The sequence below is a fragment of the Littorina saxatilis genome, linkage group LG2, assembly GCF_037325665.1.
Source record: "Littorina saxatilis isolate snail1 linkage group LG2, US_GU_Lsax_2.0, whole genome shotgun sequence".
In the NCBI taxonomy this organism is placed as follows: Eukaryota; Metazoa; Mollusca; class Gastropoda; order Littorinimorpha; family Littorinidae; genus Littorina; species Littorina saxatilis.
This window is the reverse complement of record NC_090246.1, coordinates 21,356,045-21,383,314: the sequence shown is the minus strand read 5'-3', so window position 1 is coordinate 21,383,314 and position 27,270 is coordinate 21,356,045. Positions and strand designations below refer to the sequence as shown.

General features: G+C 41.3%; 1 protein-coding gene across 2 annotated transcripts; it reads left to right on the top strand.

Moving 5' to 3' along the window:
• On the top strand, positions 1-23,008 carry LOC138958462 (uncharacterized). 2 transcript variants are annotated; one of them, XM_070329630.1, is made up of 10 exons: positions 1-542; positions 3,554-3,666; positions 6,711-6,774; positions 7,800-8,057; positions 12,701-12,764; positions 13,065-13,322; positions 13,662-13,694; positions 15,833-15,866; positions 17,581-17,645; positions 17,911-23,008. In XM_070329630.1, the coding sequence occupies exons 4-9, from the start codon at positions 7,851-7,853 to the stop codon at positions 17,642-17,644; spliced, it is 660 nt and encodes a 219-aa protein (XP_070185731.1). In that variant the 5' UTR covers positions 1-542; positions 3,554-3,666; positions 6,711-6,774; positions 7,800-7,850; the 3' UTR covers position 17,645; positions 17,911-23,008. The 2 variants fall into 2 exon arrangements, with proteins under 2 accessions (XP_070185731.1, XP_070185732.1); XM_070329631.1 differs by lacking the exon at positions 17,911-23,008 and having other exon boundaries at positions 17,581-17,890.
• The last annotated feature ends 4,262 nt before the right edge of the window (positions 23,009-27,270 follow it).

The following is a 27,270-nucleotide window of genomic DNA, read 5'->3' as shown; positions in this document are numbered from 1 at the left end:
GTTTTGATTTTATCAAAAGATGAGACATTCTGCCCGGCGACCGTGAGCTGGAGTTTTTTGATAAAGTAAATTCATTATAAAATCTGTAGATTTGTTACGAAATGTATTTCGTTCAATTTCATCCTCAATTTAGAAAAAAAAAACCATTCTGATTTGTTTTTAATTTAGATAAAATGTATTCCATTCATAAACATGCATACAAATATGGATCCGATTGCTAAATGACGAGATTAGCAGCACTAATATATATATTTGTTATTACTTTATAAGCTTGGCTACTGAGTGTGAAGGCTTTCTTCATATAACTAAACAATTATCATACAATATTTTCGTGTGAAGTTTGAGCTGTGAGAGATATATATCATGAAAAGACGAGCTTTCCCAACCGGGCAAAGAAACCCATCGTGTCCACGTTTTACGTGACCTATATTTCGCGCATGCGTTATAGGGAGCGACGCGCCGGTGACTGATGAACAGCCATGGCTTCTGGAAATGAGAGGTGTTTTCAAATCAAACAAATTCTTGCCAGACGACATGATAAGGTAAGACAGTTTTCTCTTTAAACTATACATTTTCAGAATTGAATGTTTTTCCTCTTTCGGTAATTCTAACAGTAAGGAATTTTATCAGTAGTAAACAAGCGTTCTCTCAAGTTTCCTTGGGCGAATCGATGATTACGTGAAGTGACACCATTTTTAAAGGCAGAGTAAGCCTCCCGTAAACCATCACAGATACGGTCAGGCTTTTACACACAGTACAAACACCCTTTCATTTAAACACTCACCAATTGAGAACATCCTAGGTGCCCTCCGTAAAGAGCGAACAATTTTCAAAGAATTTATTTTTGCGTGGTTTATCTTACCCCTGAGCCATCGTGAACCCGTGTGATCCAGTTTTCCCTTTTCACAATGCAGTCGTCATAGTTAGTCATTTGAATGCGACTCGACGTGAGCTTATCTACAATAGCACGTTTTTTTATGCACGAAACAACGGCTGTGGTTCACAAGAACTCTAGCGATGGCTTTTGACTGTTGAGAGGAACGGCGATTTGCACTGATAAACCGGCCGTCGTCTGCTACGACCCTTGCGTGACCCTGCTTCCGGGCTTTTCTTTTTATATTTAGTCAAGTTTTGACTAAATATTTTAACATCGAGGGGGAATCGAAACGAGGGTCGTGGTGTATGTGCGTGTGTGCGTGTGTGTGTCTGTGTGTGTGTGTGTGTGTGTAGAGCGATTCAGACTAAACTACTGGACCGATCTTTATGAAATTTGACATGAGAGTTCCTGGGTTCGAAATCCCCGAACGTTTTTTTCATTTTTTTGATAAATGTCTTTGATGACGTCATATCCGGCTTTTCGTGAAAGTTGAGGCGGCACTGTCACGCCCTCATTTTTCAACCAAATTGGTTGAAATTTTGGTCAAGTACTCTTCGACGAAGCCCGGGGTTCGGTATTGCATTTCAGCTTGGTGGCTTAAAAATTAATTAATGACTTTGGTCATTAAAAATCGGAAAATTGTAAAAAAAAATAAAAATTTATAAAACGATCCAAATTTACGTTTATCTTATTCTCCATCATTTGCTGATTCCAAAAACATATAAATATGTTATATTCGGATTAAAAACAAGCTCTGAAAATTAAATATATAAAAATTATTATCAAAATTTTTTTTTCGAAATCAATTTAAAAACACTTTCATCTTATTCCTTGTCGGTTCCTGATTCCAAAAATATATAGATATGATATGTTTGGATTAAAAACACGCTCAGAAAGCTAAAACGAAGAGAGGTACAGAAAAGCGTGCTATCCTTCTCAGCGCAACGAATACCCCGCTCTTCTTGTCAATTCCACGTGCACTGCCTTTGCCACGGGCGGTGGAGTGACGATGCTACGAGTATACGGTCTTGCTGCGTTGCGTTGCGTTCAGTTTCATTCTGTGAGTTCGACAGCTACTTGACTAAATATTGTATTTTCGCCTTACGCGACTTGTTTTAAACTTTCACAACTTCGAATTGTTCTGATCTTGTCTTGATGAAAAACGAATTCTTTTATGATTAAAGAATGTTTGTGTAACAAGCTGTCAATTTATTATTTAGATTTTAAAAGTTAGGTCTAGCGCAAAAACGAGGCGCCGTTGTTGTTAACGGAACAAGTCTACGAAAATAAATTCTTGGAAAATGTCTCACGCTCGACAGAAAGCAGCCAGGATGTTCCCGTTCGGTGAGCGTTCAAATGGAAGTATGCTTGTACTGTATTTAGACGCTCGGGGAGCTCTGTGATGGTTTACGGGAGGCTTACTGTGCCTTTAAATTGGTAGGGGCTACTGTTACGCCTTTTCAAGTCGTAATTCGACTCAGAAATTCTCTAGTTACGGCATCATGTCATTTTACTGTCGTTCCCCGCTCATTGCAGGCTTCGGTTACACATTTTCCACGAGTCGTAGAGTCACTCGGCCAGACTGCTTTGATAACGGCGCGGCGTGATCCTACGTTATGTGACTTGTAGTTCAGTTGTACCTATGGCTATGTACTGGTGGTTGATTTTCCATGTATATCCTCTCAGTGATTGAGGCTTATATGAGGCTCAGTCAGTGATTATAGATTTCACTGTTCCTTTAACGGGTTTATTCCGTATTCTTCTTCTTCTTCCATTTAACGCCCAGGGTCAACATTCTGACTATTAGTGGCGCATAGAGACTTAATGCCGTGTGAGATGGAATTTTTTTTTAACTTTATTCCAAGTCCCACGGGTATTTGATGGACACTTTTTATCTATGCCTATACAACTTTGCCAGGAAAGACCCTTTTGTCAATCGTGGGATCTTTAACGTGCACACCCCAATGTAGTGTACACAAAGGGACCTCGGTTTTTCGTCTCATCCGAAAGACTAGCACTATTTTTGGAATTATCTGTACTAATGGTACAGGTGAATGTGGGGAGTGAAGTAGACTAGTTGTTTGTTCAACCCATCCTGTTATTTTGTTTCTCCAAACAAGGAATTAAGGATTGAATCATTTGTGTATGATTTGTGGTGGAATTTCCTCCATGGTGAGTACTAGGATGTACTGTACTGAATGTTGGGTTATATTTTCCCTGTATGTGTACTATGCGTACAGGTTAATTGGAGGGAACATGTAGTGGTTGTTTGTTTACATCAGATGGTTTCGTCCTCCATTGATGCAGGCATAGTCCAACTCGCCAAACTGCAATGCTTCGTTGAAAGTCTTTCTACTGTCAAATCTGCTTCGCTGTGAAGTCCGCTATCCATGACTAAAGTAAACGGGCCTGCATATGGGTAGAAACGCACAACCACTACTAATGAACTGTTGAACACGTCTGTCCTCACTCGACCCACGCTTTAAAATGGCCGCCCAAACCGGAAGTAGAGCGCGGCCCTGGCGGGGAAATGCTTTGTGGCATAATCAAAGCAAAGAAGGGAAAAGTTACGGGCGGCGTAAGTGTAGCCACTGCGTTTTAAATTTATGAACGTAGGTGATAGTACTAGTTTATACTTTTGTGATTTAAAATGCGTGTGATATTTATTTGTTGCAGCATCTAAGTACTATTACAAAGTACGTTGGGAAGGTTACTCTCCAGCAGATGACACCTGGGAGTGGGAACCAAGAAAACACTTGCCCCAACATATCTATCGAGCATTTGATGAAGTAAGTACCAAGTAGAATCATGGCTGCATAGGAATTATGGGAGGAGGGGTTTGTTTTCATTTTCGTTCTGGTTATTTTCATTTTCGTTCTGGTTATTTTCTACATGAGTGTTAAAAGTCAGTCAGTCAACCATTTTGTCCAGATTGTACGCAAACTCACAAGGAACTTATCGAGTTGATCGACTTAATCACTTAGTGGCATTAGCCCCCCCCCCCCCCCCCCCCTCCACACACACACACAAATAAATTGGATTAGGGTAATATGACCCCTAAAAATAGAGTTGTTAGGTTGGTTGGAGTTAAAGAAAAAAGAAGAAAACTTAGTTGAAGATTTTGACTGCATTGTATTGCGACGTGGAGTGAGGTTACTATTATGATTGTTTACTTCTCTTAGTCTTATTCTCAATCTCAGTAAATATCCCTGTGGGGGTGTAATTATTCCTGGTGCATTTCCTGGAGGTAGAGTTCCTGTGGGAACATTCCCCGTATACGCTAATACAGGGAATGCGGCGAGAGCATTTCAGTCTGATAGTGATATCGCGCCAAACACGCGACTGACTCAAAGTCAAAGTCAAACCAATTTGAATCAGTTCAGCATTACATCTAGGATGTGCCAACTGCCATAGTGACTTACTGACTACACTACAGTGTGTGCCTAACACTCTTCTGACAGTAATTTTACGCTTCAAATCCCTCTGTGTGTGCCAGTGCCGTATGTATGCAATAGAAAATACCCAGCATGCCTCCCCCGAAATCTGCGTATGACGGTATGCTGCCTGAATGGCGGGGTAAAAACGCAAACAAATCCACTTGTGCTAAAAACATGGGTGAACGTGGGTTTCTAAGCCCAAGAACGAAGAAGAAGAGAAGTATGGTGTGGAAAATAAGCCAAAAGCTTTATTACATTTTTCAAACTTTTTTCTTCTGCTTTGTTGTTAGAATTAGAAATGGAAAAAGTTTAAGGGTCGCAGAAAATAAATGAAATTTAAGTTGAGGAGTTTAGTTACAGGTCCCAAGACCGATCCCACTTTATTTTGAGTCCACTGGCCTAGTCCACCTTTCTTGTCATGATAGATTCGCTATCAAGGGTCAAGGCCACTTCTCAAAAGGGACGCTACAACACTGACAAGTTCCCGCAGTGGGGCACTGCGGTTATGAAATTAAAAGCCCCTCCTGTTTTTGGAACCGCAGGAGCTTTCTAGTTTGCTGTTTGGTAGATTTTTGGTTCCTCTTTCCTGTCATGCTCTCTTTTTCTTCATGAATTCTTTTCTTTTTTCTGCCTTCTTGCTCATTCGCCTGTATTTTTTCCAAAAATCTCTTCTCTTGCCGCTTGTCTCGCGATTCATGTATAGTTTAATCTGTTAGTGTTCTGATGTAAGTCCAGCAGTAGATAGGTTAAGCCTATTTTAACATACTGGAAACTGGTAATCTTCCAGTAGGTATTAATTTAGTTTTACTAAAGCCTGCTGGGACACAAGTAATGGGTTAGTGCATTTGTAAACAGGAATCGCTTGACAAGTGGCCCCCTTCATCCCCCCCCCTTCCTCATCCTGATATGGCTCTGCGTGGTCGGCTGGACGTTAAGCAACAAATAAACAAACAAACAAACAAACACTGACAAGTTGTTTCATCGAAGGGGAGATTCGACTTGGTTCGAAGGAATAAGTACTGAATTTGATGTTTTTATGTGGTCAAGTTATAACTTGTAAGGTGTAGGGGTGACTGACACAATTGTTTGGGGAAAAACTGTGGTTGCAGTGTAGTTAGCGCTGTGCATAACTCCAGGTCTTCGTTCCGAAAACAATGGCTAGATCAGCGGAATCTGGGTCATCCTGCAAGTGTGGAAATATCATGGTGTACAGTCATTCGTTTGTGCGAAGACTTAGCGAGCGCGGCTATTTTTAGCCGCGCTGTGTTTGCAGGAGATTTTTGCAGAAGCACGGGCCGGCGATCAGCGACCTACTTTCAGATAGGTTACACGTTGAAGGCTCCGACTTCTTGGGTGGTACTTACGCGTGGCGGCTATTTGTAGCCAGGGCCACGCGACACCTGATATTTTGTGTTGCGTTGCAGGGGGGATGGACGCAAGCTTTAAAATGGCAGTCTACCAATCCAATAAGTATAATTATGTTTTTTAAATATTTTAACAAACTTCCGACATGTAACATTCCAATGTTGATAACATGCCAATGTTGATAATGAATCTTCGGCCGGTGTCTTCACGGCACCGGTTGGTTGAAAGCGCCGCAAAGCAAAGCCCACGATTGGGCCTCAGAATTTCGCGGCGAGGGGCTGGCCCGCTGTCGTCAGCGCGCTACGTCACAGACATTCCCCTAAAGTAGCGTATAGCGCCTATGATTGGTCAGGAACTAGCTATCGCTCTGTAGCGTATGAATGTACTGTGTTGTACGTCTTGTTTTATTCATGTACCTCTTTTTATCTTCAGGCAAGCCAGTCATATGTATATTATTATTATGTATATTATAAACATTCAGTTTTTAAACTGCTGCGGCAGAACAGATGCTTTTGCAATCTGAACGTTTTTAAAACCAGTGGCTCTGATTTGATCACTTTTAAAAAAATCTATTGGATCGAATAAAAATTGAACTCTTTTATACCCCCTTTCCCTCTGACACAGTATAGGCACAGCAACAATATTGACCACGGGCGTTACTGGTACGTGCCCAATATCGAATTCTTAACAATTTTATCAACGTAACTTTTAACTTTTACAGTCCCTCTCCCGTCATCCTCCCGGCCCCACCCCCACACACGCATCTTTTTCCTGGCATATAACCACGTTAAAATAAATAGGGTTGGTCAGATTACCCTAATCCAACCTACTTGAACGCTCTTTTTTTGCATCTCAGCTTGTATGTAAGTGCATGCAACAGTTGTCACAAAATGTATGGAAACATGTGGTGGTGATGCAGAAATATATTACACAAAGATATTAGAGTATAAAACTTGATTACAAAGGGGCATCAATCATTGCTTACATTCATTTTTATAATAAGAACACTTGTTTTTGTGTGTGTGGTACAGAAGCTTGCCTGTGAATCCAAGAAGGCAGAGGCAACTCACTCGTCTGTCGCTACAGCCAGTACAGGTAACATTGATTATTTGGGTGATCACACTATCTTGATTATAACTGTGTTATTAATATGACTGTCATACTCTTATGAGTCATAATGGTTTGAAGCTATTGTGAGCATTATATCCTTGAGAAAAGCTAAATTATATTGGCACTGACCATCTTGATTTAAAGGCAGAGTAAGCCTCCTGTAAACCATCACAGATACGGTCAGGCTTTTACACACAGTACAAACACCCTTTCATTTAAACACTCACCAATTGAGATCATCCTAGGTGCCCTCCGTAAAGAGCGAACAATTTTCAAAGAATTTATTTTTGCGTGGTTTATCTTACCCCTGAGCCATCGTGAACCCGTGTGATCCAGTTTTCCTTTTTCACAATGCAGTCGTCAGTTAGTCATGAATGCGACTCGATGTGAGCTTATCTACAATAGCACGTTTTTTATGCACGAAACAACGGCTGTGGTTCACAAGAACTCTAGCGATGGCTTTTGACTGTTGAGAGGAACGGCGATTTGCACTGATAAACCTTCGTCTGCTACGACCCTTGCGTGACCCTGCTTCCGGGCTTTTCTTTTTTTAAACTTTCACAACTTCGAATTGTTCTGATCTTGTCTTGATGAAAAACGAATTCTTTTATGATTAAAGAATGTTTGTGTAACAAGCTGTCAATTTATTATTTAGATTTTAAAAGTGAGGTCTAGCGCAAAAACGAGGCGCCGTTGTTGTTAACGAACAAGTCTACGAAAATAAATTCTTTGAAAATGTCTCACGCTCGACAGAAAGCAGCCAGGATGTTCCCGTTCGGTGAGCGTTCAAATGGAAGTATGCTTGTACTGTATTTAGACGCTCGGGGAGCTCTGTGATGGTTTACGGGAGGCTTACTGTGCCTTTAAACCACTGTAAACCAAGCACAGATCCCCCTATGGTCACTATGTCGCGTTACGGCTTGAGCTGAAACTTTTACAAAGATCTTTGATGTTACACCGTTGCTAGATTTGTTTGCCAGTGCTTCAAGTTGAGGGTATTTGTTTTGCAGAGGTTTGCACCTTGTTTATCGGCCAGCTGAACAACACGACATCAGAGGGCGATGTCAAGTGCAAGGAGGTGCGCAAGGTGGAGAACAAGACGTTCTGCTACGTCAACCTTGCTGGCGTTGATGACCTCGACAAAGCTATCGGCCTCTCCGGTGGTGACATTGATGGTGCCACGGCCACCACTGAGAAGGCCCGACCCAAGAATAACACTTCCAACGCGAGACCACCAAACACACCGCATGGTGGTAAGGACTCATCGGGTAAGAAGTTTAACTTGTCGTCATGCGTTGGATACTTTTTTGAAGCATGGTACTAGAATAATAATAAATCTGATTTGACTATATTGTGATGAAAACATGACTCCATGGATATCGTCTGTTTAAAGTCACAACCACACATCTCAATTTTAGCCATTTTGAGTAATGCTCGATTGAAATGTTCAGCCACACTCCAAAATTCCAGTTTTTCAAATAAATACACAGATTCCGCACATTGGTAGATATTTATGCATTTGTATTACTGATACAGTTTTTTTTGCTGAAAATGTGTACAAGAAAGATACACAATATACATTTAAAACTTATATTTGGTTCTGATTCTGAGAAGACAGCATGAACAATGAGTTGCTGTTATGCCACAAGCAAACACCTCCCCGTTGTGGGGTTGTGCCTTTTCTGTGAGCACCCAGCTGAGATCGGGCTGTTAGTGTTATGCCACAAGCAAACACCTCCCCATTGTAGGGTTGTGGCTTTTCTGTGAGCACCCAGCTGAGATCAGGCAGTCAGGCCACAAGCATCGATCTCCCCGTTGTAGGGTTGTGGCTTTCAGAATTTTACCTCACTGTTAAACTGGTTTCTGGTCAATAACCTACTAGTGTAGAGAAATATGACTGTGGTTTAAGCAGAATACTGATTAATTTGGGGTGGTAACAACAACAACAACATTACAATGAGTCGATGTGGGCTTTATATTTCATTTCCACGGACTGTCATTGACAGAGTCAGAACCTAACACGAGACAGTTGCAGGGTTATGGTTGCAAACTTTACTTTGATTATTATTGTTTACTTCTCTTAGTCTTATTCTCAATCTCAGTAAATATCCCTGTGGGGGTGTAATTATTCCTGGTGCATTTCCTGGAGGTTGAGTTCCTGTGGGAACATTCCCCGTATACGCTAATACAGGGAATGCGGCAAGAGCATTTCAGTCTGATAGTGATATCGCGCCAAACACGCGACTGACTCAAAGTCAAAGTCAAACCAATTTGAATCAGTTCAGCATTACATCTAGGATGTGCCAACTGCCATAGTGACTTACTGACTACACTACAGTGTGTGCCTAACACTCTTCTGACAGTAATTTTACGCTTCAAATCCCTCTGAGTGTGCCAGTGCCGTATGTATGCAATAGAAAATAACCAGCATGCCTCCCCTGAAATCGGCGTATGACGGTATGCTGCCTGAATGGCGGGGTAAAACCGGTCATAAACAAACAAATCCACTTGTGCTAAAAACATGGGTGAACGTGGGTTTCTAAGCCCAAGAACGAAGAAGAAGAGAAGTATGGTGTGGAAAATAAGCCAAAAGCTTTATTACATTTTTTAAACTTTGTTCTTCTGCTTTGTTGTTAGAATTAGAAATGGAAAAAGTTTAAGGGTCGCAGAAAATAAATGAAATTTAAGTTGAGGAGTTTAGTTACAGGTCCCAAGACCGATCCCACTTTATTTTGAGTCCACTGGCCTAGTCCACCTTTCTTGTCATGATAGATTCGCTATCAAGGGTCAAGGCCACTTCTCAAAAGGGACGCTACAACACTGACAAGTTGTTTCATCGAAGGGGAGATTCGACTTGGTTCGAAGGAATAAGTACTGAATTTGATGTTTTTATGTGGTCAAGTTATACCTTGTAAGGTGTAGGGGTGACTGACACAATTGTTTGGGGAAAAACTGTGGTTGCAGTGTAGTTAGCGCTGTGCATAACTCCAGGTCTTCGTTCCGAAAACAATGGCTAGATCAGCGGAATCTGGGTCATCCTGCAAGTGTGGAAATATCATGGTGTACAGTCATTCGTTTGTGCGAAGACTTAGCGAGTTCGCTGAGAGGGATGGTCTAGTGGATAATCACTTTGGATTTTAGCAATGCATGTGCAAGGTGTCCATGTAGGGGGTCGGAGGCTGGAAGATAACACATCTTTTTGAGGCTGCCGACCATATCATGATCAGTCACTCGACTGAGTTGTTGATTTTGTTGAGGGCGGTCGGTCATAGACTCAGAGCATGTGTGTGTGCTATGGAGCCAAAGCCGGGTGTGTGCTGATGACATGAGACCAGGTAGCAGCTGTAAGAACATTCAGGGCGGTCAGTCATGGATGATAGACTAAGACCATGTGTGGTTGCTTATGACTAGTAGAGTTAATGGAGACAAATCTACCAATAAATTACATCTGACATTGACTATTACAGGGAGAAAGCAGTTGGCAGCGGTGCAAAATTTTTGGATTTGGTGAACATTTTTAATTCTGTGGTGTTTTTTTTTACGATGTTACAAGCATTGGTTTTTGGTCATTCCATTTGCAGACGTTTGCGGGAATACATTGAGTCGGGATGCGATCCTCGCATGCGTCCTGATTTCAAACTTGATAGCCAAATGTACGTTAACATTGTTGGCAGGGAAGGCTTACGCCTCCAGCAATTGGTTGCGAAAAAATGGCGCCGGATCCAACTACTTACGACAGATGTTTCGCACTAGACCTGACATTGTGATCTTACAACTTGGGGGGAATAATTTCAGGTTTTCAGAACCTATGAATGCTGAGGAGTTTGCCTTGTGGCGCCGGATCCAACTACTTACGACAGATGTTTCCCACTAGACCTGACGTTGTGATCTTACAACTTGGGGGGGGGGGGGGGGAATGATTGCAGGTTTTCAAAAACTATGGATGCTGAGGAGTTGCCTTGACGATGCTGGCATTCCCAAGTTGTGGTTGGTGGCAGTCTCCCTTGCTTCTTGCCAACCGCCGATTACAGAGGATTGCGGGGCTTATCGACCACAATAGAGCAAGTTCTATCACGCCTGGGGTCAAGATATTAACGCCAGGCTGGCAGAACACAGTGCTGACTTGCATGACGTTACGGTTTGGTGCCATGACAAAATTTCAATTTCAGGAGGAGAAAAGAGGCTTGTTTGCGGCCGACGGCGTACATTTGTCTCAACAGGGCAGTTACCTAATGTACAAATCGCTACAGGGCTGGGACTTCTGGGGTGGGACTTGCGCGTGGCGGCTATTTTTAGCCAGGGCCACACTACACCTGATATTTTGTGTTGCGTTGCAGGGGGGGGGGATGGACGCTTAGTGGCGTCTGAAGCCAGCGGTCATCGGGTGCCTGTGGTCGAGCATTACATTACCGTTTGGTGCTATGACAAAGTTTCAATTTCAGGAGGAGAAAAGAGGCTTGTTTGCGGCTGACGGCGTACATTTGTCTCAACAGGTCAGTTACCTAATGTATAAATGGCTATGGGGCGCTCTGATCGCGGCCAGCAAACTCTGGGGGGGAGGGGAGCGGGCTATCGGCGCTGCTAAGTAAAGCTTTCTGTGCAGGCAGCCTCAGTGCAGCGAGCAAGAGCACTGTATACATGCTCGAGACGCGCGGACAGCGTGACCTGTTGGTTGGAGGCAGACAGTCTCCAGCGCGGCTATTTTTAGCCGCGCTGTGTTTGCAGGAGATTTTCGCAGAAGCACGGGCCGACGATCAGCGACCTACTTTCAGATAGGTTACACGTTGAAGGCTCCGACTTCTTGGGTGGTACTTACGCGTGGCGGCTATTTGTAGCCAGGGCCACGCGACACCTGATATTTTGTGTTGCGTTGCAGGGGGGATGGACGCAAGCTTTAAAATGGCAGTCTACCAATCCAATAAGTATAATTATGTTTTTTAAATATTTTAACAAACTTCCGACATGTAACATTCCAATGTTGATAACATGCCAATGTTGATAATGAATCTTCGGCCGGTGTCTTCACGGCACCGGTTGGTTGAAAGCGCCGCAAAGCAAAGCCCACGATTGGGCCTCAGAATTTCGCGGCGAGGGGCTGGCCCGCTGTCGTCAGCGCGCTACGTCACAGACATTCCCCTAAAGTAGCGCCTATGATTGGTCAGGAACTAGCTATCGCTCTGTAGTGTATGAATGTACTGTGTTGTACGTCTTGTTTTATTCATGTACCTCTTTTTATCTTCAGGCAAGCCAGTCATATATTATTATTATGTATATTATAAACATTCAGTTTTTAAACTGCTGCGGCAGAACAGATGCTTTTGCAATCTGAACTTTTTTAAAACCAGTGGCTCTGATTTGATCACTTTTAAAAAAATCTATTGGATCGAATAAAAATTGAACTCTTTTATACCCCCTTACCCTCTGACACAGTATAGGCACAGCAACAATATTGACCCCGGGCGTTACTGGTACGTGCCCAATATCGAATTCTTAACAATTTTATCAACTTTTAACTTTTACAGTCCCTCTCCCGTCATCCTCCCGGCCCCACCCCCACACACGCAACTTTTTCCTGGCATATAACCACGTTAAAATAAATAGGGTTGGTCAGATTACCCTAATCCAACCTACTTGAACGCTCTTTTTTTTGCATCTCAGCTTGTGTGTAAGTGCATGCAACAGTTGTCACAAAATGTATGGAAACATGTGGTGGTGATGCAGAAATATATTACACAAAGATATTAGAGTATAAAACTTGATTACAAAGGGAACGTCCATGTTCATGGCATCCTCCAGATTCCGAGTCTGACACAACCGTCGTACGAAGAAGAAGAAGAAGATTACAAAGGGGCATCAATCATTGCTTACATTCATTTTTATAATAACACTTGTTTTTGTGTGTGTGGTACAGAAGCTTGCCTGTGAATCCAAGAAGGCAGAGGCAACTGACTCATCTGTCGCTACAGCCAGTACAGGTAACATTGATTATTTGGGTGATCACACTATCTTGATTATAACTGTGTTATTAATATGACTGTCATACTCTTATGAGTCATAATGGTTTGAAGCTGTTGTGAGCATTGTATCCTTGAGAAAAACTAAATTATATTGGCACTGACCATCTTGATTTAAACCACTGTAAACCAAGCACAGATCCCCCTATGGTCACTATGTCGCGTTACGGCTTGAGCCGAAACTTTTACAAAGATCTTTGATGTTACACCGTTGCTAGATTTGTCTGCCAGTGCTTCAAGTTGAGGGTATTTGTTTTGCAGAGGTTTGCACCTTGTTTATCGGCCAGCTGAACAACACGACATCAGAGGGCGATGTCAAGTGCAAGGAGGTGCGCAAGGTGGAGAACAAGACGTTCTGCTATGTCAACCTTGCTGGCGTTGATGACCTCGACAAAGCTATCGGCCTCTCCGGTGGTGACATTGATGGTGCCACGGCCACCATTGAGAAGGCCCGACCCAAGAATAACACTTCCAACGCGAGAACACCAAACACACCGCAGGGTGGTAAAGACTCATCGGGTAAGAAGTTTAACTTGTCGTCATGCGTTGGATACTTTTTTGAAGCATGGTACTAGAATAATAATAAATCTGATTTGACTATATTGTGATGAAAACATGATTCCATAGATAATTATGATGAAAAAAGCCTATGAAGCCCCCGAACCCCAATAAATTTCAGCTGATATTTTTAAAAGCCAATTCCCATGCCTGAACTTGCATAGTGTTTCATAATTTACTACTTAGTTTGATTCACTAAACGAGTGGTTGACCTCAAAGGCCAAAGGCTGTTTCATTGAGGATAGATGTATAACAAAACTTGGCATCAAATTTAATGTTTAATAACCTGGCTTGTTCCAGTGATGGACATGGACACGGACACTGAAGACTCAGGTAAGAATATCAGCCTGGAAGCCTTTAGTTAGGCTGAAGTAGTTATCATCTCTCTGTCACTCTCTCTCCCTATGCTTGAATTTGAGTATGAAGCTCCTTCGGTCATGAACAATTATTGTTTTAGGTTTAAAGTTGGGGGGTAATGATGTGGAGGAGATATGAGACCGTTTATAATGGGAATTGCTGCTTATAACCTCTGACCTTGCTTATAGAATTACTTTATTTCCCCCCTAGTTGTTGCCATGGGCCGGTATGTATGAGTCGCGGATAGATAGTTTAGCACCATGATAAACCATACTGGTGCTAAACATTTTAAGTCTATTTGCAGCTAGTAAGTATAGCGCGGAGATAAACTATCCCGGTGCTTAACCCTCTCGTCCAGTTTTGCACATAACGGCCATTGAATTTTTTTCATTGAGTTAGATCTGCTTTTTTGACTCACCTGTCAAATTGGTCGGCTGGAAACTTTTAGGGTTTGATGATCTCATGAAGAGAGGTATGCCAAGTTTGGTTGACCCTTGTCAAATTTTGGGGTCACAGCTGTTCATGTTCGTTACATAAAAACTTAACTTGAAAGGTTATTTCGGATGTTTTTGAAGTTAGAACTGTGATACTATGTACACTTTTAGGGTTTGATAAACTCCATACTTGAAGTAACGTTTGATTGACCCTCATCATGTTTGATTCATGATAAATTAAATTTGAAGTTATCTCAGGCGTTTTTGAAGCTATAGTGCTTTGGTTCTTTGAACACTTAAGGTTTAATAGTCTACCGACATGACCATAGTTTGGTTGACCCTCGTCACATTTTTGGGTCACAGCGGGTCATGCTCTTAAAAGTTCATGGGTGCAACTCTGCCGGCTACATGCCGGCAGCCGGTTTTTGGTTTCATCGGCTGGCCGTGCCGGTTTTTGAAAAGTTGACGAGCATAATAAAAAAAAAACGCGTTAAAATCGGTCAATTTTAGGATGAATAGTATGGTTTACTTTGTATGTTTTTGTTCCAGGAGAGGTTTTTTTTTGGCATTTTAAATACTAAAAAAGCTTCAGCTTCTGGGGGGCTTCGCACCCCAGACCCCCCCAACGGGGCGCTGCCCCTGTACCCCAACTTTTGCAGGTTTTTGGAATTTTCCAGGTTGCACCCATGAAAGTTTTATGTTGATGTTTTCTCAGTTATTTTTTGTTGAGATGGGATGTTCCACTTCGTATATAATGTAATTTAGTGTCAGTGTAATGGGACATGACAAAGGGGAGTTGTAATAAGCATTTGTTCTTCAATTGTTCTGTAAACCCGAACCGAGGCGGAGTGTGGCTTTAATATATTTCAATAACCAGGTCACAAGGAACTGACTATACATTTTGACATATTTGGTGCAGGCCAACATTTAATTTTTTTTATACCCGGAACAGATTAATTTTAAAGGTTATAATTCTTTGGCTGACATGTCACGTCTCCACAGAACATGAACACTACAGAATTTTGTCTTTTAAGCCCATTAATATTGAGTTTTAACTCAAAGTCGGTGAGCCATGGTGATCAATTTTTTTAACATATAATATAGCTTTTATGTTGATTGGTGTCTGGGTGGCCGAGTGGTAACGCACTTGCACTCGGAATCGAGAGGTTGCGTGTTCGACCCTGGGTCGGGCCGCTATTTTCTCCCCCCATTCCTAACCTAGGTGGTGGGTTCAAGTGCTAGTCTTTCGGATGAGACGAAAAACCGAGGTCCCGTGTACACTACATTGGGGTGTGCACGTTAAAGATCCCACGATTGACAAAAGGGTCTTTCCTGGCAAAATTGTATAGACATATATAAAAAAAATGTCCACCAAATACCCGTGTGACTTGGAATAATAGGCCGTGAAAAGTATATACTCGCCTAACACGCTTGAGATTTACTGGCCGATGTGAATGCGTGATATATTGTGTAAAAATTTCCATCTCACACGGCATATTGTAAACGCCATGAGCCTCCCTCTGGGAGGGTATGTGCGTAGAAATACTCACTAATAAATAATAAAAAAGATTGAGAATGTACAGACTCACAAATATAATCAGGGTCAAAGTCACAGTAAATTGAGAAAACAAGGTGCATCATTTGTATGTCAACAAAGATATATTAATTTTATGTCTGCAGGAAATGGTGACCAGGACGAGACAGAGCTGACAAAGTAAGTTTGTTTACCTACTTACTGTGATGATAAATGAGCCTGGTGGTAAAAACCTTTTTTTCTTAGTGGGATTTATGTGGTTAGAGTGCCCCTTTTGCCTACCGTACTTTTGGGACAATAAGCCGCAACAGTTTTCTTGAAAATTGACCCCTGCGTCCCATTGAAGCAGCGGTCTCATCTTGTTAATCATACCAGTCCGATCTGTGCAACGTGTGGCAGGGCTTCTTATTTTCTCCTATTTCATGTTATTTTGTGTTCCATAGGCGAGTGTTATTCCGAGCGTGTTCGATAATTTCACAGCGTGAACATAGCTCAGAACTGACCAATGAGATGTGATGCTGGCTTTGGTGACCTTGCCAGCATCACGTCTGATTGGTCAGTTATTTCGCCCGATGCAACTGTGTTACGCGCAGGTGGGACCACGCAGCTGATACTTATGCTATGAAATCACAATAAGGTGATATAAGCTGGTCGGAACAACGTATGAATAACAAAATGAGACCGCTGCTTGAACGGTAGTGCCTTTGTGTAACTACAGAAGAATAGAGCCACAAATACAACAAAAACATTATTTCCACTCTATACTTCCTTTTTCTTGCGCCCTATTGTCTGGAAGCGCCTAATATGTGTTGTTTTTTTCATCTTATTTTTACCCCAAAAGTGGGGGTTGCACTGTTTACAATGAAGCGTCTTGTAGTCCTTTGAAAAAATCTCACTCTCAGAAATCGGTCAGGATGTCCCTCAGCGTTATGCGTTCAAACGAAAGTGTGTGTGTAGTATATGTGAAAGCTTGCGGTGCTTTGTGTCACGCGACTTACATTATGTGGACCCCTGACTCTCGCATTAGCTGATTAAGTTCTCACAAAACAAGAATTGTCCCTTTTACTTCCGCTGAATCTGGATCAGTGGGTCTGGACATGGATTACATGTTCTTCACTCTCTTATTGGCTGACGGAGTTCTCATCTGGCCAGAGTTGCCAGAGTTCACTTCCTGTATCCGTAATTGGGTCATGGAACAGCCCTGTGTTGCCTACACGCATCAGCTTTGGTCTCTTAAACTAAGTTAAAGTAAGCGAATCATTTTGAATGCTTAGCCTGAGCGGCCAATGAAAAAACGATTGCTTAATCACAGCATTGGATTGCTGCAGGTAGGCAACAAGTGGCAGACAATGACAAGAGCACAACTAAGCAACACGTACTAAGCTTTTACACAATGAATTCAATTTCTTTAATAGACAAAGACAACATTCATGATGACTTTCATTCTAAAGTTTCAAACACAAAACATTAACAGTTTGTTTGCGTATGTTTGTGAATAGAATGTGAATCGTCGAGTTTTAGAGACGTAGATCTAGATCTCACCGACACACCAGTACTAAGAAAAAACCAGAACATTATAGAGAAACAGGTGTGTATAGCAAATTGGAGCTGATCGGGTTTTCCAGTTATTAGTATTTAATTCATTGTATCACTCATGTTTTTCATTTGATTTAATGTCTGTCTGCCTGTCTGTCTGTCTGTCTGGCTGTGGGTCTCTCTACATGTCTGGCTGTTCTCTCCAATGTCCTCCCAGATCACAACAGCCAAGCTCGCTTGTGAAATGAAGAAACCAGCCATCTCAGTCATGGTTTGTTTGTTTATTTGTTTGTCTGTTGATGCTCATAAAACGTGTTATGGACATATTTCAAACTGAACTTTAATCTTGTATTTCCAGATGGCGGTCATCTTCAGTTCTATTCCGGGTTTCAGCAAGACGATTGTCGGGGAATTTGTGCTAGAGTGAGTATTCATCAACACACTAGATCCCTTTATACAGACCTGCCACATAAACAGCTTGATATTTTAACACTCTTCAAGAAAGACATGTGTGTTTAACAGTTCATGAATTTGAATGTTGGTGTTTGATAACCAAAGAAATCAAAACAAAAGAAAACGCAAAACAAAAACACCCAACAACAACAACGTCACCACCACTAACAACAACTACCACCACCATCACAAACAACAACAACACAACCAACACCTGCTTTCTCTCTCTTTGCAGGAATGGGAGACTCAAAGCGAGCGTGACTTTAGTCCTCGACGGCAGTTCTCTCAAGGTTTCAGCTAACAAAGTGGGCGAAACCAATCTGGAGGAATTCCTGCTGAATTCCCTCAGAAACGCAGCCTTTCCCCAGTACAACACAAACATCACCATCAACTTAAATGGGACGGACCTGAACAACACTGCACATTTTCTACTCTCCACAGATTGAAACAAACAACTTAAGGTTGTTGATTTTCACTAGTTTTGATAAACACTATGCAAGTAATTTTTTTTTCCTAGTTTACCTTTGATTTCAGAGAACTTCAACAATCTTAGAGACTTGAGTGTGCTTGCGTTGTGTATTGCTTTTGTCAAAGCTGCACACTGAAGATTTTTCTTGGAAAAGGACCTGAGGTGTTAATGTTAGTTACTCTTGTTTATGTTTCATAAAAGATGCTACAGTGTAACTTTGAAGTTTGCTTCACTTATCACTTGGAATACCCCCGTGGGCTAGGCCAAGGGGGAGTCCCATATTGGTTGGGACGAGAAAAAATTTACCCGGATGCTCCCCAGCATGTCGTAAAAGGCGACTAACGGATTCTGTTTAAGACTCAAATCATAGGGTCTTAAAAGGGAGCGAGTCTTAAATCATAGGGTCATAAAAGGGAGCAAGTCTTAAATCATAGGGTGTTTAATGGGGAGCGAGTCTTAAATCATAGGGTCTTAAAGGGAAGAGTCTTAAATCATAGGGTCTTAAAAGGGAGCGAGTCTTAAATCATAGGGTCTTTCATGGGGAGCAAGTCTTAAATCATAGGGTCTTAAAAGGGAGCGAGTCTTAAATCATAGGGTCTTTAATGGGGAGCGAGTCTTAAATCATAGGGTCTTAAAAGGGAGCGAGTCTTAAATCATAGGGTCTTTAATGGGGAGCGAGTCTTAAATCATAGGGTCTTAAAGAAAAGTCTTAAATCATAGGGTCTTAAAAGGGAGGGAGTCTTAAATCATAGGGTCTTAAAAGGAGCGATTCTCAATCATAGGGTTTTAAAAGGGAGCGAGTCTTAAATCATAGGGTCTTTAATGGGGAGCGAGTCTTAAATCATAGGGACTTAAAGGGAAGAGTCTTAAATCATAGGGTCTTAAAAGGGAGCGAGTCTTAAATCATAGGGTCTTTAATGGGGAGCGAGTCTTAAATCATAGGGTCTTAAAGGGAAGTCTTAAATCATAGGGTCTTAAAAGGGAGGGAGTCTTAAATCATAGGGTCTTAAAAGGAGCGAGTCTTAAATCATAGGGTCTTTAATGGGGAGCGAGTCTTAAATCATAGGGTCTTAAAGGGAAGTCTTAAATCATAGGGTCTTAAAAGGGAGGGCGTCTTAAACCATAGGGTCTTAAAAGGAGCGAGTCTTAAATCATAGGGCCTTAAAAGGGAGCGAGTCTTAAATCATCGGGTCTTAAAGGATCTTAAAAGGGAGCGAGTCTTAAATCATAGGGTTTTAAAAGGGAGCGAGTCTTAAATCATGGGGTCTTAAAAGGAGCAAGTCTTATATAGGGTCTTAAAGGAAAGTCTTAAATCATAGGGTCTTAAAAGGGAGGGAGTCTTAAAAGGGAGGGAGTCTTAAATCAAAGGGTCTTAAAAGGAGCGATTCTCAATCATAGGGTTTTAAAAGGGAGCGAGTCTTAAATCATAGGGTCTTTAATGGGGAGCGAGTCTTAAATCAGAGGGTCCTAAAGGGAAGAGTCTTAAATCATAGGGTCTTAAAAGGGAGCGAGTCTTAAATCATAGGGTCTTTCATGGGGAGCAAGTCTTAAATCATAGGGTCTTAAAAGGGAGCGAGTCTTAAATAATAGGGTCTTTAATGGGGAGCGAGTCTTAAATCATAGGGTCTTAAAAGGGAGCGAGTCTTAAATCATAGGGTCTTTAATGGGGAGCGAGTCTTAAATCATAGGGTCTTAAAGGAAAGTCTTAAATCATAGGGTCTTAAAAGGGAGCGAGTCTTAAATCATAGGGTCATAAAAGGGAGCGAGTCTTAAATCATAGGGTCTTAAAAGGGAGCGAGTCTTAAATCATAGTGTCTTTTAATGGGGAGCGAGTCTCAAATCATAGGTTCTTAAAAGGGAGCGAGTCTTAAATCATAGCGTCTTAAAAGGGAGCGAGTCTTAAATCATAGGGTCTTTAATGGGGAGCGAGTCTTAAATCATTGGGTCTTAAAAAGGGAGCGAGTCTTAAATCATAGGGTGTTAAAAGGGAGCGAGTCTTAAATTATAGGGTCATGAAAGGGAGCGAGTCTTAAATCATAGGGTCTTTAATGGGGAGCGAGTCTTAAATCATAGGGTCTTAAAAGGGAGCGAGTCTTAAATCATAGGGTCTTAAAAGGGAGCGAGTCTTAAATCATAGGGTCATAAAAGGGAGCGAGTCTTAAATCATAGGGTCTTTAAAGGGAGCGAGTCTTAAGTCAAAGGGTCTTAAAAGGGAGTCTTAAATCATAGGGTCTTAAAAGGGAGCGAGTCTTAAATCAGGGTCTTTAATGGGGAGCGAGTCTTAAATCATAGGGTTTTAAAATCATAGGGTCTTAAAAGAGAGCGAGTCTTAAATCATAGGGTTTTAAAAGGGAGCGAGTCTTAAATCAAAGGGTCTTAAAGGGGAGCGAGTCTTAAATCATAGGGTCTTAAAAGGAGCGAGTCTTAAATCATAGGGTCTTGAAAGGGAGCGAGTCTTAAATCATAGGGTCTTAAAAGGGAACGAGTCTTAAATCATAGGATCTTTAAAGGAGCGAGTCTTAAATCATAGGGTCTTAAAAGCGAGCGAGTCTAAATCATAGGGTCTTAAAGGGTCTTAAAAGGGAGCGAGTCTTAAATCATAGGGTCCTAAAAGGGAGCGAGTCTTAAATAATAGGGTCAAAAAAGGGAGCGAGTCTTAAATCATAGGGTCTTAAAAGGGAGCGAGTCTTAAATCATAGGGTCTTAAAAGGGAGCGAGTCTTGAATCAAGGTCCTAAAAGGGAGCGAGTCTTAAATCATAGGGTCATAAAAGGGAGCGAGTCTTAAATCATAGGGTCTTAAAAGGGAGCGAGTCTTGAATCATAGGGTCTTAAAAGGGAGCGAGTCTTAAATCATATGGTCTTAAAAGGAGCGAGTCTTAAATCATGGGATCCTAAAAGGAGCGAGTCTTAAATCATAGGGTCTTAAATGGGAGCGAGTCTTAAATCATAAGGTCTTAAAAGGGAGCGAGTCTTAAATCATAGGGTCTTAAAGGGAGCGAGTCTTAAATCATAGGGTCATAAAAGGGAGCGAGTCTTAAATCATAGTGTCTTTAACGGGGAGCGAATCTTAAATCATAGGGTCTTAAAAGGGAGCGAGTCTTAAATCATAGGGTCTTAAAAGGGAGCGAGTCTTAAATCATAGGGTCTTTAATGGGGAGCGAGTCTTAAATCATTGGGTCTTATAAGGGAGCGAGTCTTAAATCATAGGGTCTTAAAAGGGAGCGAGTCTTAAATCATAGGGTCTTAAAAGGGAGCGAGTCTTAAAGTATAGGGTCATGAAAGGGAGCGAGTCTTAAATCATAGGGTCTTAAAAGGGAGTGAGTCTTAAATCATTGGGTCTTAAAAGGGAGCGAGTCTTAAATCATAGGGTCATAAAAGGGAGCGAGTCTTAAATCATAGGGTCTTAAAAGGGAGCGAGTCTTTAATCATAGGGTCTTTAATGGGGAGCGAGTCTTAAATCATAGGGTCTTAAAGGGAAGTCTTAAATCATAGGGTCTTAAAAGGGAGGGAGTCTTAAATCATAGGGTCTTAAAAGGAGCGAGTCTTAAATCATAGGGTCTTTAATGGGGAGCGAGTCTTAAATCATAGGGTCTTAAAGGGAAGTCTTAAATCATAGGGTCTTAAAAGGGAGGGAGTCTTAAATCATAGGGTCTTAAAAGGGAGCGAGTCTTAAATCATAGGGTCTTAAAAGGGAGCGAGTCTTAAATCATAGGGTCTTAAAAGGGAGCGAGTCTTAAATCATAGGGTCTTTAATGGGGAGCGAGTCTTAAATCATTGGGTCTTATAAGGGAGCGAGTCTTAAATCATAGGGTCTTAAAAGGGAGCGAGTCTTAAATCATAGGGTCTTAAAAGGGAGCGAGTCTTAAAGTATAGGGTCATGAAAGGGAGCGAGTCTTAAATCATAGGGTCTTAAAAGGGAGTGAGTCTTAAATCATTGGGTCTTAAAAGGGAGCGAGTCTTAAATCATAGGGTCATAAAAGGGAGCGAGTCTTAAATCATAGGGTCTTAAAAGGGAGCGAGTCTTTAATCATAGGGTCTTTAATGGGGAGCGAGTCTTAAATCATAGGGTCTTAAAGGGAAGTCTTAAATCATAGGGTCTTAAAAGGGAGGGAGTCTTAAATCATAGGGTCTTAAAAGGAGCGAGTCTTAAATCATAGGGCCTTAAAAGGGAGCGAGTCTTAAATCATCGGGTCTTAAAGGATCTTAAAAGGGAGCGAGTCTTAAATCATAGGATTTTAAAAGGGAGCGAGTCTTAAATCATGGGGTCTTAAAAGGAGCAAGTCTTATATAGGGTCTTAAAGGAAAGTCTTAAATCATAGGGTCTTAAAAGGGAGGGAGTCTTAAATCAAAGGGTCTTAAAAGGAGCGATTCTCAATCATAGGGTTTTAAAAGGGAGCGAGTCTTAAATCATAGGGTCTTTAATGGGGAGCGAGTCTTAAATCAGAGGGTCTTAAAGGGAAGTCTTAAATCATAGGGTCTTAAAAGGGAGCGAGTCTTAAATCATAGGGTCTTTCATGGGGAGCGAGTCTTAAATCATATGGTCTTAAAAGGAGCGAGTCTTAAATCATGGGATCCTAAAAGGAGCGAGTCTTAAATCATAGGGTCTTAAAAGGGAGCGAGTCTTAAATCATAAGGTCTTAAAAGGGAGCGAGTCTTAAATCATAGGGTCTTAAAGGGAGCGAGTCTTAAATCATAGGGTCATAAAAGGGAGCGAGTCTTAAATCATAGTGTCTTTAACGCGGAGCGAATCTTAAATCATAGGGTCTTAAAAGGGAGCGAGTCTTAAATCATAGGGTCTTAAAAGGGAGCGAGTCTTAAATCATAGGGTCTTTAATGGGGAGCGAGTCTTAAATCATTGGGTCTTAAAGGGAGCGAGTCTTTAATCATAGGGTCTTAAAAGGGAGCGAGTCTTAAATCATAGGGTCTTAAAAGGGAGCGAGTCTTAAAGTATAGGGTCATGAAAGGGAGCGAGTCTTAAATCATAGGGTCTTAAAAGGGAGTGAGTCTTAAATCATTGGGTCTTAAAAGGGAGCGAGTCTTAAATCATAGGGTCATAAAAGGGAGCGAGTCTTAAATCATAGGGTCTTAAAAGGGAGCGAGTCTTAAATCATAGGGTCTTAAAAGGGAGCGAGTCTTAAATCAAAGGATCATAAAAGGGAGTCTTAAATCATAGGGTCTTAAAAGGGAGCGAGTCTTAAATCATAGGGTCTTTAATGGGGAGCGAGTCTTAAATCATAGGGTCTTAAAGGGAAGTCTTAAATCATAGGGTCTTAAAAGGGAGGGAGTCTTAAATCATAGGGTCTTAAAAGGAGCGAGTCTTAAATCATAGGGTCTTTAATGGGGAGCGAGTCTTAAATCATAGGGTCTTAAAGGGAAGTCTTAAATCATCGGGTCTTAAAGGATCTTAAAAGGGAGCGAGTCTTAAATCATAGGATTTTAAAAGGGAGCGAGTCTTCAATCATGGGGTCTTAAAAGGAGCAAGTCTTATATAGGGTCTTAAAGGAAAGTCTTAAATCATAGGGTCTTAAAAGGGAGGGAGTCTTAAATCAAAGGGTCTTAAAAGGAGCGATTCTCATTCATAGGGTTTTAAAAGGGAGCGAGTCTTAAATCATAGGGTCTTTAATGGGGAGCGAGTCTTAAATCAGAGGGTCTTAAAGGGAAGAGTCTTAAATCATAGGGTCTTAAAAGGGAGCGAGTCTTAAATCATAGGGTCTTTCATGGGGAGCAAGTCTTAAATCATAGGGTCTTAAAAGGGAGCGAGTCTTAAATAATAGGGTCTTTAATGGGGAGCGAATCTTAAATCATAGGGTCTTAAAAGGGAGCGAGTCTTAAATCATAGGGTCTTTAATGGGGAGCGAGTCTTAAATCATAGGGTCTTAAAGGAAAGTCTTAAATCATAGGGTCTTAAAAGGGAGCGAGTCTTAAATCATAGGGTCATAAAAGGGAGCGAGTCTTAAATCATTGGGTCTTAAAAGGGAGCGAGTCTTAAATCATAGGGTCTGAAAAGGGAGCGAGTCTTGAATCATAGGGTCTTAAAAGGGAGCGAGTCTTAAATCATAGGGTCTTAAAAGGGAGGGAGTCTTAAATCATAGGGTCTTAAAAGGAGCGAGTCTTAAATCATAGGGCCTTAAAAGGGAGCGAGTCTTAAATCATCGGGTCTTAAAGGATCTTAAAAGGGAGCGAGTCTTAAATCATAGGGTTTTAAAAGGGAGCGAGTCTTAAATCATGGGGTCTTAAAAGGAGCAAGTCTTATATAGGGTCTTAAATTAAAGTCTTAAATCATAGGGTCTTAAAAGGGAGGGAGTCTGAAATCAAAGGGTCTTAAAAGGAGCGATTCTCAATCATAGGGTTTTAAAAGGGAGCGAGTCTTAAATCATAGGGTCTTTAATGGGGAGCGAGTCTTAAATCATAGGGTCTTAAAGGGAAGTCTTAAGTCATAGGGTCTTAAAAGGGGGGGAGTCTTAAATCATAGGGTCTTAAAAGGGAGCGAGTCTTAAATCATAGGGTCTTAAAAGGGAGCGAGTCTTAAATCATAGGGTCATATAAGGGAGCGAGTCTTAAATCATAGGGTCTTAAAATCATAGGGTCTTAAAAGGGAGCGAGTCTTAAATCATAGGGTCTTAAAAGGGAGTCTTAAATCATAGGGTCTTAAAAGGGAGCGAGTCTTAAATCAGGGTCTTTAATGGGGAGCGAGTCTTAAATCATAGGGTTTTAAAATCATAGGGTCTTAAAAGGGAGCGAGTCTTAAATCATAGGGTCCTAAAAGGGAGCGAGTCTTAAATCAAAGGGTCTTAAAAGGGAGCGAGTCTTAAATCATAGGGTCTTTAAAGGGTGCGAGTCTTAAATCATAGGGTCTTAAAGGGAGCGAGTCTGAAATCATAGGGTCTTAAAAGGGAGCGAGTCTTAAATCATAGGGTCATAAAAGGGAGCGAGTCTTAAATCATAGGGTCTTAAAAGGGAGCGAGTCTTAAATCATAGGGTCTTAAAAGGGAGCGAGTCTTGAATCATAGGGTCTTAAAAGGGAGCGAGTCTTAAATCATATGGTCTTAAAAGGAGCAAGTCTTATATCATGGGATCCAAAAGGGAGCGAGTCTTAAATCATAGGGTCTTGAAAGGGAGCGAGTCTTAAATCATAGGGTCTTAAAAGGGAGCGAGTCTTAAATCATAGGGTCTTAAAAGGAGCAAGTCTTAAGTCATGGGATCCTAAAAGGAGCGAGTCTTAAATCATAGGGTCTTAAAAGGGAGCGAGTCTTAAATCATAGGATCTTAAAAGGAGCGAGTCTTAAATCATAGGGTCTTAAAAGGGAGCGAGTCTTAAATCATAGGGTCTTAAAGGGTCTTAAAAGGGAGCGAGTCTTAAATCATAGGGTCTTAAAAGGGAGCGAGTCTTAAATCATAGGGTCTTAAAAGGGAGCGAGTCTTAAATCATAGGGTCTTAAAAGGGAGCAAGTCCTAAATCATAGGGTCTTAAAGGGTCTTAAAAGGGAGAGAGTCTTAAATCATAGGGTCTTAAAAGGGAGCGAGTCTTAAATCATAGGGTCTTAAAAGGGAGCGAGCCTTATATCATAGGGTCATAAAAGGGAGTGAGTCTTAAATCGTAGGGTCTTTAATGGGGAGCGAGTCTTATATCATAGGGTCTTAAAAGGGAGCGAGTCTTGAATCATAGGGTCTTAAAAGGGAGCGAGTCTTAAATCATATGGTCTTAAAAGGAGCAAATCTTAAATCATGGGATCCAAAAGGGAGCGAGTCTTAAATCATAGGGTCTTGAAAGGGAGCGAGTCTTAAATCATAGGGTCTGAAAAGGGAGCGAGTCTTAAATCAGGGTCTTAAAAGGGGAGCGAGTCTTAAATCATAGGGTCTTAAAAGGGAGCGAGTCTTAAATCATAGGGTCTTAAAAGGGAGCGAGTTTTAAATCATAGGGTCATAAAAGGGAGCGAGTCTTAAATCATAGGGTCTTTAATGGGGAGCGAGTCTTAAATCATAGGGTCTTTGATGGGGAGCGAGTCTTAAATCATAGGGTTTTAAAAGGGAGCGAGTTTTAAATCATAGGGTCATAAAAGGGAGCGAGTCTTAAATCATAGGGTCTTAAAAGGGAGCGAGTCTTAAATCATAGGGTCTTAAAAGGGAGCGAGTTTTAAATCATAGGGTCTTAAAAGGGAGTGAGTCTTAAATCATAGGGTCTTAAAAGGGAGCGAGTCTTAAATCATAGGGTCTTTAATGGGAGCGAGTTTAAATCATTGGGTCATAAAAGGGAGCGAGTCTTAAATCATAGGGTCTTGAAAGGGAGCGAGTCTTAAATCATAGGGTCTTAAAAGGGAGCGAGTCTTAAATCATATGGTCTTAAAAGGAGCAAGTCTTAAGTCATGGGATCCTAAAAGGAGCGAGTCTTAAATCATAGGGTCTTAAAAGGGAGCGAGTCTTAAATCATAGGATCTTAAAAGGAGCGAGTCTTAAATCATAGGGTCTTAAAAGGGAGCGAGTCTTAAATCATAGGGTCTTTAATGGGAGCGAGTTTAAATCATTGGGTCATAAAAGGGAGTGAGTCTTAAATCATAGGGTCTTAAAATCATAGGGTCTTGGTTTAAGCGTGTTTTTATTAATTCCTTGTATACTGTTATATACAGTAACAACATTAAGAACGTTAACAAGCAGACTGCTTCTGGACACGTTCCAAAACTAATAATCAATACACATTCTGATAACAAGACATGGCGAACAAGTGATAACTTCAACCCTTTTATTTCATATTTTATACAAATAAAGAGAGAGAGAGAGAGAGGGTCTTAAAAGGGAGCGAGTCTTAAATCATAGGGTTTTAAAAGGGAGCGAGTCTTAAATCATAGGGTCTTAAAAGGGAGCAAGTCTTAAATCATAGGGTCTTAAAAGGGAGCGAGTCTTAAATCATAGGGTCTTGAAGGGTCTTAAAAGGGAGCAAGTCTTAAATCATAGGGTCTTTAAAGGGAGCGAGTCTTAAATCATAGGGTCTTAAAAGGGAGCGAGTCTTAAATCATAGGGTCTTTAATGGGGAGCGAGTCTTAAATCATAGGGTCTTTAATGATGAGCGAGTCTTAAATCATAGGGTCTTAAAAGGGAGCGATTCTTAAATCATAGGGTCTTAAAAGGGA